We start from the raw sequence: 17,626 nt of genomic DNA on the forward strand, positions 1-17,626 counted from the left end.
GACTTGTGTCGCGTGCGCGCGCCCGCTTGGCGCACAAGACACTCGGGGGAAACTTCCGCAAGCGAGCAACGCGCGGGCCAAGCAGTGGGTGGCCTTTTGGACCTATTTACTGCCTGGGCCCAATTCGCACATGATTCAAACATATTTCACTCTTTTCGAGGAGACGAGGGGGGAGAATTACGCCGCTTTACCACATTTTAATCGCCTGCAACTGATGCACATGATCAAATTACATATTTTTATTCACCCCCCTACCCCCACAGTGTATGATTAGCACATTGTACAAGACTACGGCGATGACACTTTATTACCTATCACTCTTTATTTTTGTAATGTTAGAATTATGGTCATCCCCCTTACCCCCCCCCCCCCCCCCTACCCCCACGTAGCATCATTTTCGCAACGGCAGCGACTCGATGACCACCGTAAAAGATGGCAAAAAAAAAATAATCAATAAAAAAGTTCCTTCTTAAAAATGACTTAAGCGCCGTTTTGCATGGGTGTCACGTCACTGCGAGGTCAAGTCCAAAGCCCAGCCGATTCCAATCACATTGTGCACACCTTTGAAAGTGTGAAAGTGGTGACTGTTTAGTGGGCACATTCATGTCCAGCTAGGCAATACCACCCGCCCACCCCCAAACCTCCCGCCCCCTGTCTGTTCTGACTCGGTCCGGGGTGAAACCCAAGCTGCTGACCTTGGAAGAAGAAGTGCGCAGCGGGCCCATAATAACTTTCAGATGTGATTCAGGTTCGAGCTGGAACGGGGGAGGGTTCGTCGGCAGTGGGGGTGGTATATAGGAGAAGGAGGAGGATGAGTGAAGAAGAAGAGGAGGGGGAAGAGATTGTAAATACTCTTGTAATAAAAGGGGGTTCGGTAATATAAGACGACGGGCTTTATATCGGCAAAGTCGCACGCGTGCATCCGCTGAGGAGACACAAAAGCGACGGATGAGAGGACCTGGAAGACGGGAGACATGCTGGCTCTTGTGGCTGCCGGGGGGAGACGGGAGGAAGGGGCGAGCCACTTCGGCGTTGCTGGAGGGCGCTCGGAGTGGAGCCGGAGATTCGCTCACTGACCGAAGAGGACGCGCACTTAATACGGAGGGGGGTAGTGTGGTGGTGTGGGGAGGCAGGCCAGGAGGATGAGGAGGAGGGGTGGGGGGGGGGGGGGGGGGGGGGCTGGGGGTGACGGGAGAGAGACAGAGAAGGAGAGAGAGAGAGAGAGAGAGAGAGTCGCCGGAGGAGTGACGGAGGAGGTTCAACGTCAAGGGGGAAAATGCATGACCAGTGAGTGAAATATTTTGCAAGTTGGGGCTTGTTTGCGTGGGACGGTGCGCGTGCATGTGCGTCCATTTGTGTGGAGCTGCAGGTTTGGACAAAAGTCATTTATTGAAACACTTCGCGTTTTATTCATCGGTCTAATGATCAAAACCTGATAGTTGCGATGAAGGCATTAGTGAGGATAAACAGAGGAAATACACTGAAATCTAGATTTGCGTCCTGCAAGCGAACGAAACGCAACGAAGGGGGTTGCGGGGACGCCATTAAGAATAGTTGGTGGATTTTTGACGCACGGGACAATAGTTTGGAGATCCACGAACACGAGAGTGGATCAAGAAAGGTGTATAATTCTAGATTGCAATCTTTTCACAATAATACATTTTGCCTCGTTTAGACTATTGGGCATGTCGGATGGGAAAAGAATTTTTTTTCCATATTTATTGGTCGTGTGATGCGTTATTGAAAGATACATAGAGGACTTTTTAAGCATATACTTTGACACATTTAAGAGTTTTGCCGTCAAGTGTATCGCCAGAAGAAGCCACCGCCCCAGCAAAGCGGATTTAGAAGCGTGTTGTATGAACGAGGGCGACTTTCAATAACACCATTTTTTTTGGGGGGGGGGGGCAGTGTTGCATTGCTGCCATGTTTTAATACGTGTAATACACGTATTTATATCTCCGTTTTGTCTATATACTTCATGTGAACCCTGGCTTTCATTCAAAATTACTGCGCGCCCGTATAAACATCCAAACATTTAAAGCCCGGGGCCAACAAGTTTAAGGGACTCCAACCATCTAATCCTAGTTGGTTAAAGAGGGCGTCTATTTACAGCACACATTAACCGTGACCCCCCCCCCCCCCCCCCCAACCCTGCCCCCCTCGTCTATACATCTGTCTTCTGTTTGTCTTCCTTCCGTCTCCCTCCTCATCCTCACCTGCACACTTTCGATCACGCCTATACACGAAGGCGCGTGCACGCAGGGCATTGCACAGTGCCGCTCGGACGCAAGGAGCGCGCACCCGGGCTGAAATCGGAAGCGCGGCGCTCGTCATAAATCAGACTTTTACAATGCTGCGGTGCGAGGAAACGCTGTGCGCGCACGTTTGCGTGTTGGTTTCCATTGGCAGGATCTTGTACTCTTGTTACTTAGTAAAATAACAGCGGCATTCATTTTTTGCACGCAGTTTGTGCAAATCTAAAACAATATTATATACCATCCGATTAAGCACTTCAGGGCTTCCGTTCGGAAGATCAACACGTTACAGGATGTATAAATTCAAGAGTGCAGTGTATGTGTGTGTGTGTGTGTGTGTGTGTGTGTGTGTGTGTGTGTCGTAAGGGACGTGAACAGAGCGGAGAGACAACAGAGCATCAGACCGATGACGGTCACATGGGCGCCTTCCTCTGCACGCACGACAGCTCCGGGGAAATTGAGTAACTGGGGGCGCATTTCAATATATGGAAATGACCGGGGGGCCCCTGAGATAAATCGGCTGCACATAGACCCCCCACCACACACACACACACACACACATCACCCCCCCCCCCCCCCCCCCCCCCCACACACACACACCCCAGATCTTCTTTACACCTTCATTTCTCTCTCTTGGTCTCTCGGGTCGCCGTCTATATTGTTTAGGAAATCTCCCCCAAAACGCGCTTGAAGAGACTTTAATCCATTTATTAAAACCATAGTTTTACCATGAATATGCTCCAGATCAAAATTGTGCTTACAAATGGTGACTTTTGAATTGATTCCGTTTGTAGAACACACGTTAAATGTGTGGTAAATATTTTACCTGTAGCACACCAGAAGCAAACTTTCCAGGAGTGTCTCTCAAACTTTCGACACAAAGTACCACCTAAAAAAAAAAAAATGCTCAGCTCTCCAATTAACACCATAATGACATGCATTAAAATACAGTAAAGTAGCAGGCCTACGTGTTCATCAAGAACAAGGCTGCGGTTTTATTCCAAAAATTATTATAAGGGACTGTAACACTATGCACGGGACGGTAACACTAGGAAAATAAAAAAATTAAAAAAAATAAAAAAAATGACATAATATATGATTAAATAAAAAAAATATATTTCACATAAAAGTTTAATAAAAATCATACGTGAATAAACGTTAACAAAGAGTTCTTGAAGATTAAATTGTCATGTATTTACTGTTCCAAAAAGTTCAATACAACTGAACCGTACCGGAAATTATTTGACCCAAAGTTAAAAATGTACTGTACATGAAAAGTAAAACATGTCCTGCAAAAAAAAATAAAAATAAAAACACGCTTTAGTTGTAGTTGTAGCTATGCATAGCTACAACTAACTTTTTTTCTAATATGTTTGACTGTATCTCGTGTTTTAAATGTTGATTTTTTTTTTGCTTCTGTGTTTAATTCAGTGTTTATTTGACAGAAGTGCGAGCCCGCGTTCGAGAATCACTGCTTTTAGATGGTTTCGTGAGGTCCAGCCACAACTCCATTCATGATTTTATCATCCACAATGTTCTGCACATGGTTTGGAAAACAGCCTCAAGCTATGGGTTAAAGACTGTTTCTTTTTTCTCCTTTTTTTTATTCCCCCCCCCCCCCCCCCCCCCCCCCCAGGTGTCGTCTTAATTTCTATGCAGAGCTTCAAATCCCTGTCACATCCAGTCTTGCGCTCTGGCAGCGGAATTTCATGTTCTCACACACACACACACACACGCACACACGCACACACACACACACACACAACACACCCTATTTTCAGCCATCCAAAAAGATTTGCAAAAACGGGGGTAGGCTGGATTTTATAGCGAACTATTATCACGTCGCGGCATGTGCGCACACGTCGCCGCGTCTGCCCGGTGGTATTAGATGAAATCAGGCGGGATTACGCAGCTATAGACCAAATTATACCAGACCCCCACCTCCTACATCACGCAGGCACGCGCGCGCCCACGCGCTCTTCTCTTAGCGCGATCGCGCATGGACGCGACATCTGATTTGAGGAGAGGACATCCGCAGTTTCCTCCACACCGGTTGATATGAATGCTATTCATCGTTCCATCTAATTTGGGGAGAATTCCAATTCCCCGGTTGTCTTGCATCGGGGCCACACAACATCAAAACCGAAAAGGGCTGGAGCAACGCAGCTCTCCCTAGGCCAGCCTCCATCACCACCATCCATCTGGCTCTAATGCACGGCCACGTTTATGGCCGCCGTTAGTTAAGTCGTTGTTAATTTTACACTAACTGGTTGTTATGAAGATGAATGACGAGGGGGAATGACACGCCTGGGACCTTTTGTGTTGCAAGTATAGAGCCCTGCACTGGCGCATATAGCTAAAAAGACCTATAAAGGCAGCAAAGTGTTTGGAGGGGTTTAAATGAGGGCTTGTGGCTCGGATAATGCGAGGTTAGTCATCGGCACAGTTTAAAACACACACACACACACATATATATATATATATATATATATATATATATATATATATATATATATTTTAAATCCGTCAACATCCAGCAATTAAACGCACTTTGCAAACGATGCATTTAATTGAAGGTATGTTTTTTTTAATGATTATCTGATCTATTTAGAAAAAAAACATTTGAGAGGAACTAGTCAAGTGTTGATAAAGCAACGATGGAATGTGCTGTTAAAGGATATAATAGTGGGTTTTACTATATGGAGGTGGCTTTTAACAGCGACAAACACGGACTGGAGTTCCATCTAGTGGCCACATGCCGCTAGTGTAAGAGAAGGGGCCCAGCTCTGGGGCCTGAAGCATCAACCCGACATGAAGCTCGCTAAAAAAAAGAAGTTGAATATCGGAATAGAGCGTCCGTCAGGTGATTGAAATCCATTCAAGACATTTGCGTTAAGACACACCATCGGTGACGTTTTACGGTAAAGTATGACATTGCACAATAAGTATTCTATATGTTGGAAAATTGGTTGTATATGTTGTATATTGGAATCAATGTTTATGTTTTTGGTTGAAAGAAATTGACTCAAACAATGTCCAATGTAAATTCATGTAATTAGGAGGAGTATCGCAGAAGTAGAAAAAAAACTATATAAAGGAATGAATGAATGAATGAATGCTGTATATCTGTATCAACGCGCTTACTTAAACCTGACAACACGGACAAAAGACATAATTACTCATCTATACCATTACGTGATCTTGTTTGCTGCACCATTTTTCCCATCTTCTTCTTCTTCTTATTATTATTATTATTATTAATTCCACATTTTCCGACTAATACAATATGATGAAACCTGAAATCGCAACGGATGAAATCCTTGATCCGCAGCAGTCCAAAGAACGCTGTTGTACCTTGGAAAGGCTGCGCGTGTTCGTACCTCCGAGAGCTTAGTGATAAATCATGTATTTTTAATGAATATCAATCGAAGGAGTCCCCCCCCCCCCCAAAAGGCAGGCGGGAGCCGGGCTATCTAATTAGATTAAGCGGCGGTGCGGGGGAACAGCGCGGTAATGACGGCTGTATCACGGCCGCCACTTTCTAATGGGCTCTGAAGCAAACTAGGGGGCCTTTCAAACCATTAACACCGAGGGGGGAAATAACAAATCTAATCTGACATGACACCCTTCTGTTTCAGTCTGCCTCTTAACCAGAAAGCCTCCATTACTGGCAAAGTCCCTCCGTCTAATGCCATCTGACTCCTCGACTTGTGTGTTCCATGTAGCGCATCTCTGGAGACCAAGAGGACCTATTATTTTCATAATTGACCAATTATAGGTTACACTCTTAATGTTTGTTTACACATGCGCGAACGCTGTAAAACAACAGTCGTGCAATAAACAGTGTTTTTTTGTTGTTGTTGTTGTTTTTTTTTAATGGGAAAATGTGCATGTGATAGTTGAAGTTATGGGGATATATAAATCAAAGCCAATAATCATCTATATGGACAGAACGTTATTACAGCGGAACATTGAAGTTTGGTGAACTCCAGAAAGTTTGGTTGCATGGGTGTTTATAGATATAGTTTTTTTTTTTTTTTTTTTTTTTGACAAATCAACACTCACGATTTCTTTGGGGAACATTTGGAATCTCTTTCGACTACATTTTTTTAGACACACTTGCACTAACATAATCCATTATCAAAACAAAACAAAAACCAAAAACAAAAAATGTCTTTTGCAAGACGATAAAGCTCCGTTTTAATTAAAGAGAAATCATCTTTGCTCCAATCATTTCAATGTTGTATCCTACTGCATCATATTTGCTCACCTGCAAATAAAGCGCCTCTCGGTATGACGCGGCGTAATTTCTCTACCAGCTCTCTGACCGACACGATCGAAACTATTCCAAACTACTGTGTATTTAAAGGCAGAATTTAATTACTAATCATATGTAAAATAAATAAATAAATCAATAAATAAAATGTTATTTCAATGTACATGATTGTAAATACTGCCTGCTGCATTATACAGTAAATGCAAATTTCACATATTTGTCTAATCCGGTACAGTATTGACATATTTAGTGATCATCAATGTTTTATTGCATCACGCATAACATGCGCAACGATGCGAATCACGCATTCAGACAGGTAACAAGGACAGAGGCCTGGCAATTTATCCTTAATATAAATGAGCAATAAATAAATAAAATATCTCTCTCTCTCTCTCTCTCTCTCTCTCTCTCTCTATATATATATATATATATATAAAACTCAATAACTCTACACACACATCAATCCGTCAATACTATGATTCACTAATATGGTTCCCCACAAATCCCAAAACATCATTCTCACACAAACCTTAATCCAGATTACCCCTTTTCTATTACCCATACACCATAATTTCACTGCCCCACAAAAAAAAAATAATATACACCCATCTACCTACACCCCCCCCCCCCCCCTCCTACTCTTCCTCACCCTACCCCAAATCACTCTAATAAAAATAAATAAAATTTTAAAAAAACAATGTTTTCCCTTATTACACCAATCATTCCTACCCTAAACACTTAACAACAATACATTTCTTACAAAACTCACCCAACCACAACTACCCAATAACATCTATTCCTCCAACCCTTATACAACCCCCCCCCCCCCCCCCCCCCCCAACCCCCAACCCCCCCCCCCCAAAAACCACCCCCCCCAACCCCTACTCCCACCATACCCCCATACCCCCAAAATTTATACACAAATCACAACCCCTAACAACCCCCCTATATATACCCCCCCCCCCCCCCCCCACCCCCCATATATATATTGGACAAGACACAATAACAAATATTTTGCACATTCTTCTTCTCCAAATGTTTTTATTTCTTTAAAAAGTGAGCAATTTTTTTAAAGTATTGGTCACTGTTGACCAAACACTGTTTACGAATCACGCCACGAGGTGGCAATAAAGAGCTTTTCAGCGTCTGTTCAGTGTGCAGCTTTGGAGGATGGCGGCGCAGAGTTGCAGAGGGCGACAAGAGTTAAGACCCTCTGTCATCTCACAAGCCATAAAGCTGTTCCACTCGACGAGGCTGATGATGACTCTGCCATAAAACTGCTGGCGATGATGCTCGCTGACTCACATGGACGGGGAAGCTTCTCTACACCGACTTTCACGTCATTCCATGGAAGCTGAAGTTTCACATTTTTGCGTGTGTCTAATATTTAATAATTGCAACTTTCTAGTGCTGTACCCCTTGTGGCTTTCATGTTCGAAAAAAGTGCTTTGCAAACCTTTTACATCAAGTACCACCTAAAAAAAAAATACATACATTTAGCACTGCACATAAATATATATATATATTTTAAAAAAACGGCACTTAAATAATGATTCAATTAAAATGTCTCACTCATAAATGTTAAATAATAATTTACCTGAGTAAATGTTTGAAAACAAACATTTGTAAATGATTAAACGCAAATATCTTATACTTAAAAGTTAAATACAACCGAACAGTACATTAACAAATGTACAGTACTGGATTAAAAAAAAAAAAAAAAAAAAAAAGTCAAAGCCACTGTAATATTATGCAATTTTAATTTAGTGATTTGTTCATGTACCACTAGAGGGAGCCCACATACTACGAGTGGTACTCGTACCACACATTGAGAATCCATCCATCCATCCATTTTCTGAGCCGCTTCTCCTCACTAGGGTCGCGGGCGTGCCTATCCCAGCTGTCATCGGGCAGGAGGCGGGGTACACCCTGAACTGGTTGCCAGCCAATCGCAGGGCACATACAAACAAACAACCATTCGCACTCACAGTCACACCTACGGGCAATTTAGAGTCTCTAATTAATGCATGTTTTTGGGATGTGGGAGGAAACCGGAGTGCCCGGAGAAAACCCACGCAGGTATGGGGAGAACATGCAAACTCCACAGAGGTGGGGCCGGGGATTGAACCCAGGTCCTCAGAACTGTGAGGCTGACGCTCTAACCAGTCGGCCACCGTGCCGCACGTTGAGCTCTTATAAAATGTTGATTCTACACTTTAACGTTCAAGATCCAGTTTTCTTTCTTACAGTTGTGGTTAACTGAATTGTACCATACTGAGAAGTGTTTAGAATATTTTGCCTGTTTTTTGTGAAGCTATAACTTCCAAAATATGACATCACTATATGATTAAAGATGAGCATTGCCATTTACACAAAAGTACAGTCTTTTACAGCTCTTGTAGGCATGTGCACACATAGACCCTAAGTAATGCTCAAGCACGTGACCTTTTTCTCTTGCTGCTGCCCATTTTTTTTCTTTATTCTGTAGCGTATATGAGGGTTAAATAAAAATGTAATTAATTTGGAAAAATATTAAGCCGGCGGCGACACCCGTGTTACTTGCAGTTTAGCGTGATTTTAAGTTTCAGCGGTATAAATCAAGCTATTTTGTGTCGGAAAGGGGAACCAGGTCACTTTTAGATGTATAAAACTTCAGGACAAAGTGACAACAAACCTTTTTGTTAGTCTCATAATTTGAAGGTTGCTAAATGAATTAGATAAAAGTTCTCGATAACCAGAGGTCTTTTGTCGAACCCGAACACACACAAATGATACAGGTAGTGAATTTTTATCGGAAATTTAATGAAATCTAACATGGGTATCTACAGGGGAAACAATGAGGAACCCCCCCCCCCCCCCCCCCCACAAAAAAACAAAAAAAGAAAAAAAAACAAAGGACAGACGAACATTGGCAAAGGAGACTGACTTGTGATGTGAGGTTGGGAGTGAGCACGGGGTGATAATGCATATAAATGGGGGTTCCTGTTCTTGTTAGTTTAAACCCAAATGTGCACTAATCTGTACTTTTAGGAGACCACAAGGTGGATTTACGTGGGTCGAACACAATTTAGGCAGGCTGATTGAGCTTCCGAATGTTTGGCCGGTCCGGTCCGCATGGGGAACAGGTAGATTTGGCAGTAAAGGAGTAAGGAAAAAAAAAGCTGGAAAAAAAAAGTTCCCAAGCAGGACGGCCGTAGCCCGTATGTTGCTGCTCGACAAGACGTTCGGAGCGGACGTGTGCTGCCCGCTTCCATCCCCATGGAGTTTGCCCAGGCACCCAAAAAGGGTAGCTCAGAGCGCTGGTAGGATGCCCTGCAGCAGGAGGATCACCTGTCCCTGAAAACAGCGGGAAAGAGAAGTCTTTGCTGATGAGCCTCTTAAGGCTGGCTGGGGGTGGTAGTTAATTAATTTAGCGTCCGTGTGGGAAGTTAAAGCTGGCATCCCCGTGGTCGTCTGCCTGGCCACCGACCTAGGGTGTCCTGGTGCCAAGTGCACGTGTGGACACCCTTATGCTTGAACATGGTGTTCGTTATGGACAATCCGTGATGAGCACAGAAATCCAATAACAGAACAGCGCTCGGGTTCTGATCGATGGGGCCGTTCCTCCCAATCACGCCCTTCCAGGTCTCACGGTCATTGCCCACGTGAGCATTGAAGTCCCCCAGCAGAACGATGGAGTCCCCAGCGGGAGCGCTCTCCAGCACCCCCTCCAAGGACTCCAAAAAGGATGGGTACTCTGAACTGCTGTTTGGTGCATAGGCACAAACAACAGTCAGGACCCATCCCCCCACCCAAAGGCAGAGGGAGGCTACCCTCTCGTCCACCGAGGTGAACCCCAACGTACAGACGCCAAGCCGGGGGGCAATAAGTATACCCACACCTGTTTGGCGCCTCTCACCGTGGGCAACTCCAGATTGGAAGAGAGTCCAACCCCTCTCGAGAGGACTGGTACTGGTACTATATCTAGTCGGAACTTCTCAACCTCACACACCAGCTCGGGCTCCTTCCCTGACAGAGAGGTGACATTCCACGTCCCTAGAGCCAGCTTCTGTAGCCGGGGATCGGATCGCCAAGGTCCCTGCCTTCGGCCACTGCCCAGCTCACACTGGACCCGACCCCAATGGGCCCTCCCACAGGTGGTGAGCCCATGGGAAGGGGGCCCACATTACCCTTTCGGGATGTGCCCGGCCGGGCTCCAATAGGTGCAGGCCCGGCCACCAGGCACTCACCTTCGAGCCCCACCACCAGGCCTGCCTCCAGTGGGGGGCCCCGGTGACCGAAAAAACCAAGTTCATCGTTTGTCGTCATCATAAGGGTCTTTGTTGAAGCTTTGTTGGTGGAATTCTTTCCCATTCTTGCTTGATGTACAGCTTCAGCTGTTCAATAGTCTGGGGTCTCCGTTGTCGTATTTTACACTTCATAATGCGCCACATATTTTGAATGGGATACAGGTCTGGACTGCAGGCAGGCCAGTCTAGTACCCGCACTCTTTTACTACGAAGCCATGTTGTTGTAACACGTGCATTGTCTTGCTGAAATAAGCAGGGGCGTCCATGAACAAGACATTGTTGGATGGCAGCATGTTTCTCCAAAACCTGTATGAACCTTTCAGGATTAAAGGTGCCTTCACAGATGTATAAATTACCCATGCCATTGGCACTAACACAGCCCCATACCATCACAGATGCTGGTTTTTGAACTTCGCGTCCATAACAGTTCGGATGGTTCTTTTCCTCTTTGACGTCCACAATTTCCAAAAACAATTTGAAATGTGGACTCGTCGGACCACAGAACACTTTTCCACTTTGCATTAGTTGATCTTAGATGAGCTCGGGCCACGAGAAGCCGGCGGCGTTTCTGGGTGTTGTTGATAAATGGCTTTTGCTTTGCATAGTAGAGTTTCAAGTTGCAATTACAGATGGGTACAGTATTCAGTATTTTCTGAAGTGTTCCTGAGCCCATGTGGTGATATCCTTTACACATTGATGTCGGTTTTTGATGCAGTGCCACCTGAGGGATCAAAGGTCACGGGCATTCAATGTTCAATTTTCGGCCTTGCCGCTTACATGCAGTGATTTCTTCAGATTCTCTGAACCTTTTGATGTTATTATGGACCACAGATGATGAAAACTGTTCGACTATTTTCCCACGCACTTGTTCACAAAGAGGTGAACCTCTCCCCATCTTTGCTTGTGAATGACTGAGCAATTCAGGGAAGCTCCTTTTATACCCAATCATGGCACCCACCTTTTCCCAATTAGCCTGTTCACCTGTGGGATGTTCCAAACAGGTGTTTGATGAGCATTCCTCAACTTTCACAGTCTTTTTTGCCACTTGTCCCAGCTTTTTTGGAACGTGTTGCAGCCATAAAATTCTAAGTTAATGATCATTTGCTAAAAACAATCAAGTTTATCAGTTTGAACATTAAATATCTTGTCTTTGTAGTGTATTCAATTAAATATAGGTTGAATATGATTTGCAAATCATTGTATTCTGTTTTTATTTATGTTTAACACAACGTCCCAAATTCATTGGAATTGGGGTTGTACTTTTAAAATTCTTTTTAACGCTATTTTAACACAAGTGTAAAAAAACAAGTTAACAACTAAAAAAGGGATATGTAAACACTACCTTGCATTACAGCTTGCCAGCAAACCATTTCCTACTGCAGACTGCAACATTAGCAGTTGACTCCAGTGCCTGGACGTCACGATCTCTTCAGCCTCCACATCAACACTCACTGCTACTGCTGCTCACTCATCCACATTTCCACTGACTGAACTCCTGGCTAAGAGGCCTGTACATATTCAGCAAAAACATAGAACATAGTTCTTTCTCCTAGGGCTGAAAAAACAAAAATATCTCGTGCTTCTTCTTGTGTGTGTGTGCCAGCCTTAAACATTGCATAATCTCTGGCTGGCATGAAGCAGGAATAAAAATACTGCTTCTTAAACAGAATCAAAAGCAGGCACGTGCACACATCGATCCCAAGGGGTGCTCAAGAACCTGCCCTTTGTGTTACAGCCTTTTTTCCCCCCTTTATTCATCAATATTTAAAGAAATGGAAATTGCTCACTGTTTCATCAATTGATGATGATTTGATGATCATCATTATTAAAGTGGGGCAAACTGCAAAAATAAGATTTTGAGAAGGGGGCACTATCTACAGTGAAACCTCAATAAAACGGACCCAACATAGTGGATATCGGATAAAATGGACCTTCAGGACTGAATAATGTGTCCAAAAATAGTTTCCATTTGCCACTTTTTAAAATGCCATTGACAAAGTCCAGACTTCCAGTTCCAGAATTGGATGCTGTTGTTTACTGGCGCTGCAATGCACGCAATGCACACAGAGAATGGGACTGACGCATTTCCGGGTCACAGATATGATATATGATATGATATATATAATATGACTAGATCCAATTCCGAAACATGCCTCCCTTGCCTACGGGGCGGCCATGTTGAACATGGTGCACTGACGTGGCGGCCACGTTTATATACATATATATATATATATATATATATATATATATATATCACAATTGTTATTCTTAATCCCCCCCCCCCCCCCCCCCCCCCCACCAGAGTAATTTTACACACCACCATCCTATGCTGTCTAGCCACACTCTCCCCTGCCACTATTTTACTGTCAGTACCATCCTTCAGATTACGTCGTCTGCAGAAGATGTAATCCACCTGCGTGCTTCTACCGCCGCTCTTGTAGGTCATCCTAAATTCCTGCCTCTTCTGGGAGAAAGTGTTCACTATAGCCATTCCCATCCTTTTTGCAAAGTCCACCACCATCTGTCCCTCCAAGTTCATTTCGTGGATGCCGAATTTACCCATCAATTCTTCATCACCCCTGTTTCCGTCACCAATATGTTCATTACAATCTGCACCAAACACGACTATCTCTCTGCATGGGATACTTTGAACTACTTTGTCTATCTCCTTCCAGAATTTCCCTTTCACTTCTAAGTCATATCCTTCCTGTGGGGCATAGCCACTAATTACATTATACATAAACACGTCACATTCAAGTTTCATCCTCATCACTCGATGTGACACTTTTCACCTCTAAGACATACAACTACTACTACTTGCTAAGTCTTCCTTTAAAATTACCCCAACTGCATTTCTCGTCCCATCGACACCACGGTAAAATAGTTTAAATCCTGCCCCTAAGCTTTTGGGTTTACTGGCTTTCCACCTGTTCTCCTTGATACACGATATAGCTAACTTTCTCCTAATCATCATGTCAATCAGCTCCCTAGCGTTTCTTGTCATAGTCCCAACATTCAAAGTCGCCACTTTCAGTTCTAGCCTCTTTGCTTTCCTCTTCTCTTTCTGCCTAAAACACATTTTCCAGCTCTCTTTTATCTTCAACCCACAGTAGCTGAATTGCAGGGTAACAGCGCCGTTGCCGGACGTTGTTAACCCAGACCACGACCGATTCAGTATGGAAGTCTTTGGATGAACGCTCATATTTGTTTGGCAAAGTTTTAAGCCGGATGCCCTTCCTGACGCAACTCTGCATTTATCCAGGCTTGGGACCGGCCTACAGTTTGCACTGGCTTGTACCCCCCCCCCCCCCCCCATACAGCTGCATTTAAGATACTGTATACAGTTTATGATGATAGAATCTAATTTATTTGTGTTCTTCTGCCTTCTTCTGGACATATACTGCTTTGCTAAACCATTTTACGTAAGATTTTAACCATTTGTATAAGTGTACAAACGTACATTCAAATTCAAAGAAAACCATAGATAATATGAATACGTCTTGCCTCTTTGTCTCCTTTGAGTGGATCCATGAGAAAGCTGAAAGAAATGTGTACTTTTCTAGAAGACAACAAAGATTTTTCTTTGCATAGTAGCACCTCAACCAACTACAAAAAGTACCAGTGACAACAAAGGCTGCTTGACAGTAATAATGAGGCCTCTTCCTTGGAATGAGCAGGTATCTTCTTTCGCACAGTCTTTTATTTGTAAATAATAAAAATGAACTCTTGAATAGAAAACATACACGTCAGTAGAGCCACATCTGTTATACAAACAAGAACTGTTGCAGTGAATACTTCTTCGTCTTTCGTCTAGCATCGTGGTTTGGGTTTGGGGAGCCATGGGCTGTAAACAATCAGTATCCATGGAGTAATACTGACAAAGGAAAGGGCAGTCGGCCACACTGCCAAGACTTTCAACACAAACATTTGCAACATAGGTCTGTAAAATCAGATTCTTCATTGGCTTTAGAAGTCCAGTCCTAACCAATAGTTACAAACAGGGGTTTGTGAAAGGAAAAACAATGGTTAAACTGTTTCTACACATTTGCTTTAACAACTTGAAGGGGGTTGAGGGGGTTAAGAAAGGCCTTTTACCGTGCCCCTCTGTGGCTCAGTACCGCTCAGCAGCTTGAGCTCAACCAAAGGGTGCACATTCCTCTCTCAAAAAACAAAACAAACAAAAAACAGGAATGTTTGCGTGTCACTGACATTTCTCTTATTAATAACTTCTTATTTTCTATGTACAAGGTGTGCATGTGTGTTTTGGAGACAGGCAGATACAATTTTTTTCTATATTCATATATATCTCTATCTTTATAATTTCTCTCAAACTCTTAAAAGTACTTCATATACATGTAGCTGTTTTTCACACATTCTCTATTGGTCTGGAGCCCGACAAACTGACAGTTATATCCTCACCATCACCAGGGTCTCAGGTATGCCCCGTACTAGAGAATAGCACTGTCGTTCAACGGTCTTAAACGAAAAACAGAAACAATGAGATTCGACTGTGGAGAATTCCTGATATGGACATTTTGACCCAGAGTGGAAGGTGTGGCCTGCGTGGAGTAGATCCTCCCTCATTGGTCCGCTCCTGTTATTGGGACGGGGGATGGCTTGGCTTTTCTCGGTTTGTATTCATATTCAGTACAAGCAAACTGTACAAGAACATGCAACATACAAGCTGGCCTAAAATTATGTGGAACTAGCACACATCTTTTTTTCCAACAATTTTTTTTAAAGAACTGTTTGTTAATTTCTCGTGTTGTTGACTTTTCTTAAAACAAAAACAAAAAAACAGAGAGAGCGAGAAAGACCAAAACAAAAGAAGATTTCAAGTACCAAAACAAACAAACAAACATGCAGCTGGGCAGAAGGAAAGGGCATCCCCAGATCATGCTGCTCCCTTTTACAGTGGAAATGGATTGCGTGTGTGTGTGTGGAGGGGCGGTGATAAGGACAAGTAGTTAGGAATTGGCTTTTGGAAAACTGTGACCTGCTATTGGCTTTTTCTCAAAAGCAAAGCATTGCTCCAAAACTGATAATAGAAAAATATACGCAAGGAGTTTGTACCATGTGGTACCATACTGAACTCTGAGCGAAACACAGACAACCAAAACTTCAAATGAAATTATCCAAAGCACATCATAAATTTGGCCTCCTTTTCATTTTGTTAAGACATAAACCAAAAGCCTTTTTGTCTCTCCCATAATAAAGGACTTAAGCTTTTCTTGTGCTTGCATTCATGTCTCACAAGGCAAGTAATGAGTGTATATGTGTGTGCATATGTATGTGTGTGTGTGCGTGTGTGTGTGCATGTGTGCAGGCTCCTTTAACGTTTAAAGTTTACTAAACCTTGCCAAACAGCAGCCCCTTGCGCTCAGCTCGGGTGTTGTGCCGATGGTCTCATGCAGCCGTTCTTCTGCATGAAGGGTGTCATTTTGAAACTTTACCAACTCCCCCACATTGTTTATAGCCCTCCTGGCTAGTGAAGGACATTGATCGGGTGCACAAAAATAAAGTTACACACACACACACACACACACACACACACACACACACACACAAAGGGTTGACAATCAAGGTGGACAGAAAATCTCAAGCTCGGAGGAGTAAACAAAGGCAAAGGTTTGCAAAGAAAAGGCTCAAGTCGATAAAGAAGTAAAGGTGTGAGAAATGATTGTCAGACTCAGACTAAGCTTTGATTGGCTAGCTTTCCCACTTTCTCTCTGTCACTCTTATTCCCTGTTTCTCCATCTGGCTTTTTATTGGTAGACCAAGGTCTTTTTGTCCTGTTTCCACCCTCTGCTCCACTGTGGTCCAATAGCTATGTTTCTCTATTTTGTTGATGTAGGCATTTCGGACGCTTGACGTCATCGCGGTCACTAGGACCGAACACCTGGGGGTGGTCCTGAGCTGTCCAATGATGTCTGAGACGCCAGTCGCGTGAGTGGAGCTAGTGTGGGATCGACCAACGAGGATGGTGGAAAGAGTTTGTACCATCCAATCACCGTGCTTGATAGGTCCAAATCTTCCAGTAAGATCTGTGCTACACCCATAAAACATTTGTGGTCCAATCGTCCATAGTCGCCCCACACGATCACCTAGAGGAGAGAATAACAGTCACCACAGTGTAGTTTGGTGGAGGCAAAAGGACACAAATGCAAAAAGAACATGTTTTCTAAACCACTGTGTACAGTGGTACCTTGACTTACGAGTTTAATTCATTCTCTGGCCACACTCATGAGTCAGACCACTTATGAGGGCAATCAAAAAGTAATGAGTCCAATCTAATTTAACCTGCAGATATTTTTTTTTTTACTGAAATTTTCACGGTTTGGCATTCAAACACTTGTTTGAAGGTTTATATAAAAATAGTTTGTTTGAACCTCTCCTCTTTATGTCAGGTATTTAGGAAATGACATTATTGTTGGATGCCTGTCAGAAGCAGAGAGCTGTGATTGAATTTCTTGCTTTGGAAATGGAACCACCACTAAAATGTTTTGAAAGGTTGCAAAATGTCTATGTGGAAACTGCAATAGGCTACAGCACAGTCAAAAAAGGTCCAGGATCAAAGGTTTAGAACAAGAGCCTGCTTTGAGTGACTTCCGTGACAAGCAAAGGACTGGCAGACCATCTTTAGGGATTGATCAGAGAAAATTGGAACGTCACCATTAATGACATCACCATCATGTGTCATTAATGATTGAGTGGCGGTTCCCCTTCTAAAGCAAGAAATTCAATCACGGCTCTATGCTTCAGATGGGCATCTAACAACGACGTCATTTCCAAAATGGCTGACA

General features: G+C 43.5%; 1 protein-coding gene and 1 long non-coding RNA gene across 18 annotated transcripts in view; one reads left to right on the forward strand and one right to left on the reverse strand.

Moving 5' to 3' along the window:
• The first annotated feature begins 1,185 nt into the window (after positions 1–1,185).
• LOC133485826 (uncharacterized) lies at positions 1,186–6,114 on the forward strand. The gene is made up of 2 exons (XR_009790813.1): positions 1,186–1,287; positions 5,897–6,114. It is a non-coding gene; the product is annotated as an uncharacterized LOC133485826 (long non-coding RNA).
• Positions 6,115–14,501: 8,387 nt separating this feature from the next.
• The window catches only part of LOC133485634 (regulating synaptic membrane exocytosis protein 1-like), a 109,013-nt gene continuing 105,888 nt past the window's right edge, over positions 14,502–17,626 (reverse strand). For all 17 annotated transcript variants that reach the window (XM_061789663.1, XM_061789648.1, XM_061789650.1 and 14 more), the window contains one exon: positions 14,502–16,927. In XM_061789663.1, coding sequence (XP_061645647.1) covers positions 16,709–16,927 — 219 coding nt within the window. In that variant the 3' untranslated portion in view covers positions 14,502–16,708. The remainder of the gene's footprint in view (positions 16,928–17,626) is intronic.

The sequence above is a fragment of the Phyllopteryx taeniolatus genome, chromosome 11, assembly GCF_024500385.1.
Source record: "Phyllopteryx taeniolatus isolate TA_2022b chromosome 11, UOR_Ptae_1.2, whole genome shotgun sequence".
Classification (NCBI taxonomy): domain Eukaryota; kingdom Metazoa; phylum Chordata; class Actinopteri; order Syngnathiformes; family Syngnathidae; genus Phyllopteryx; species Phyllopteryx taeniolatus.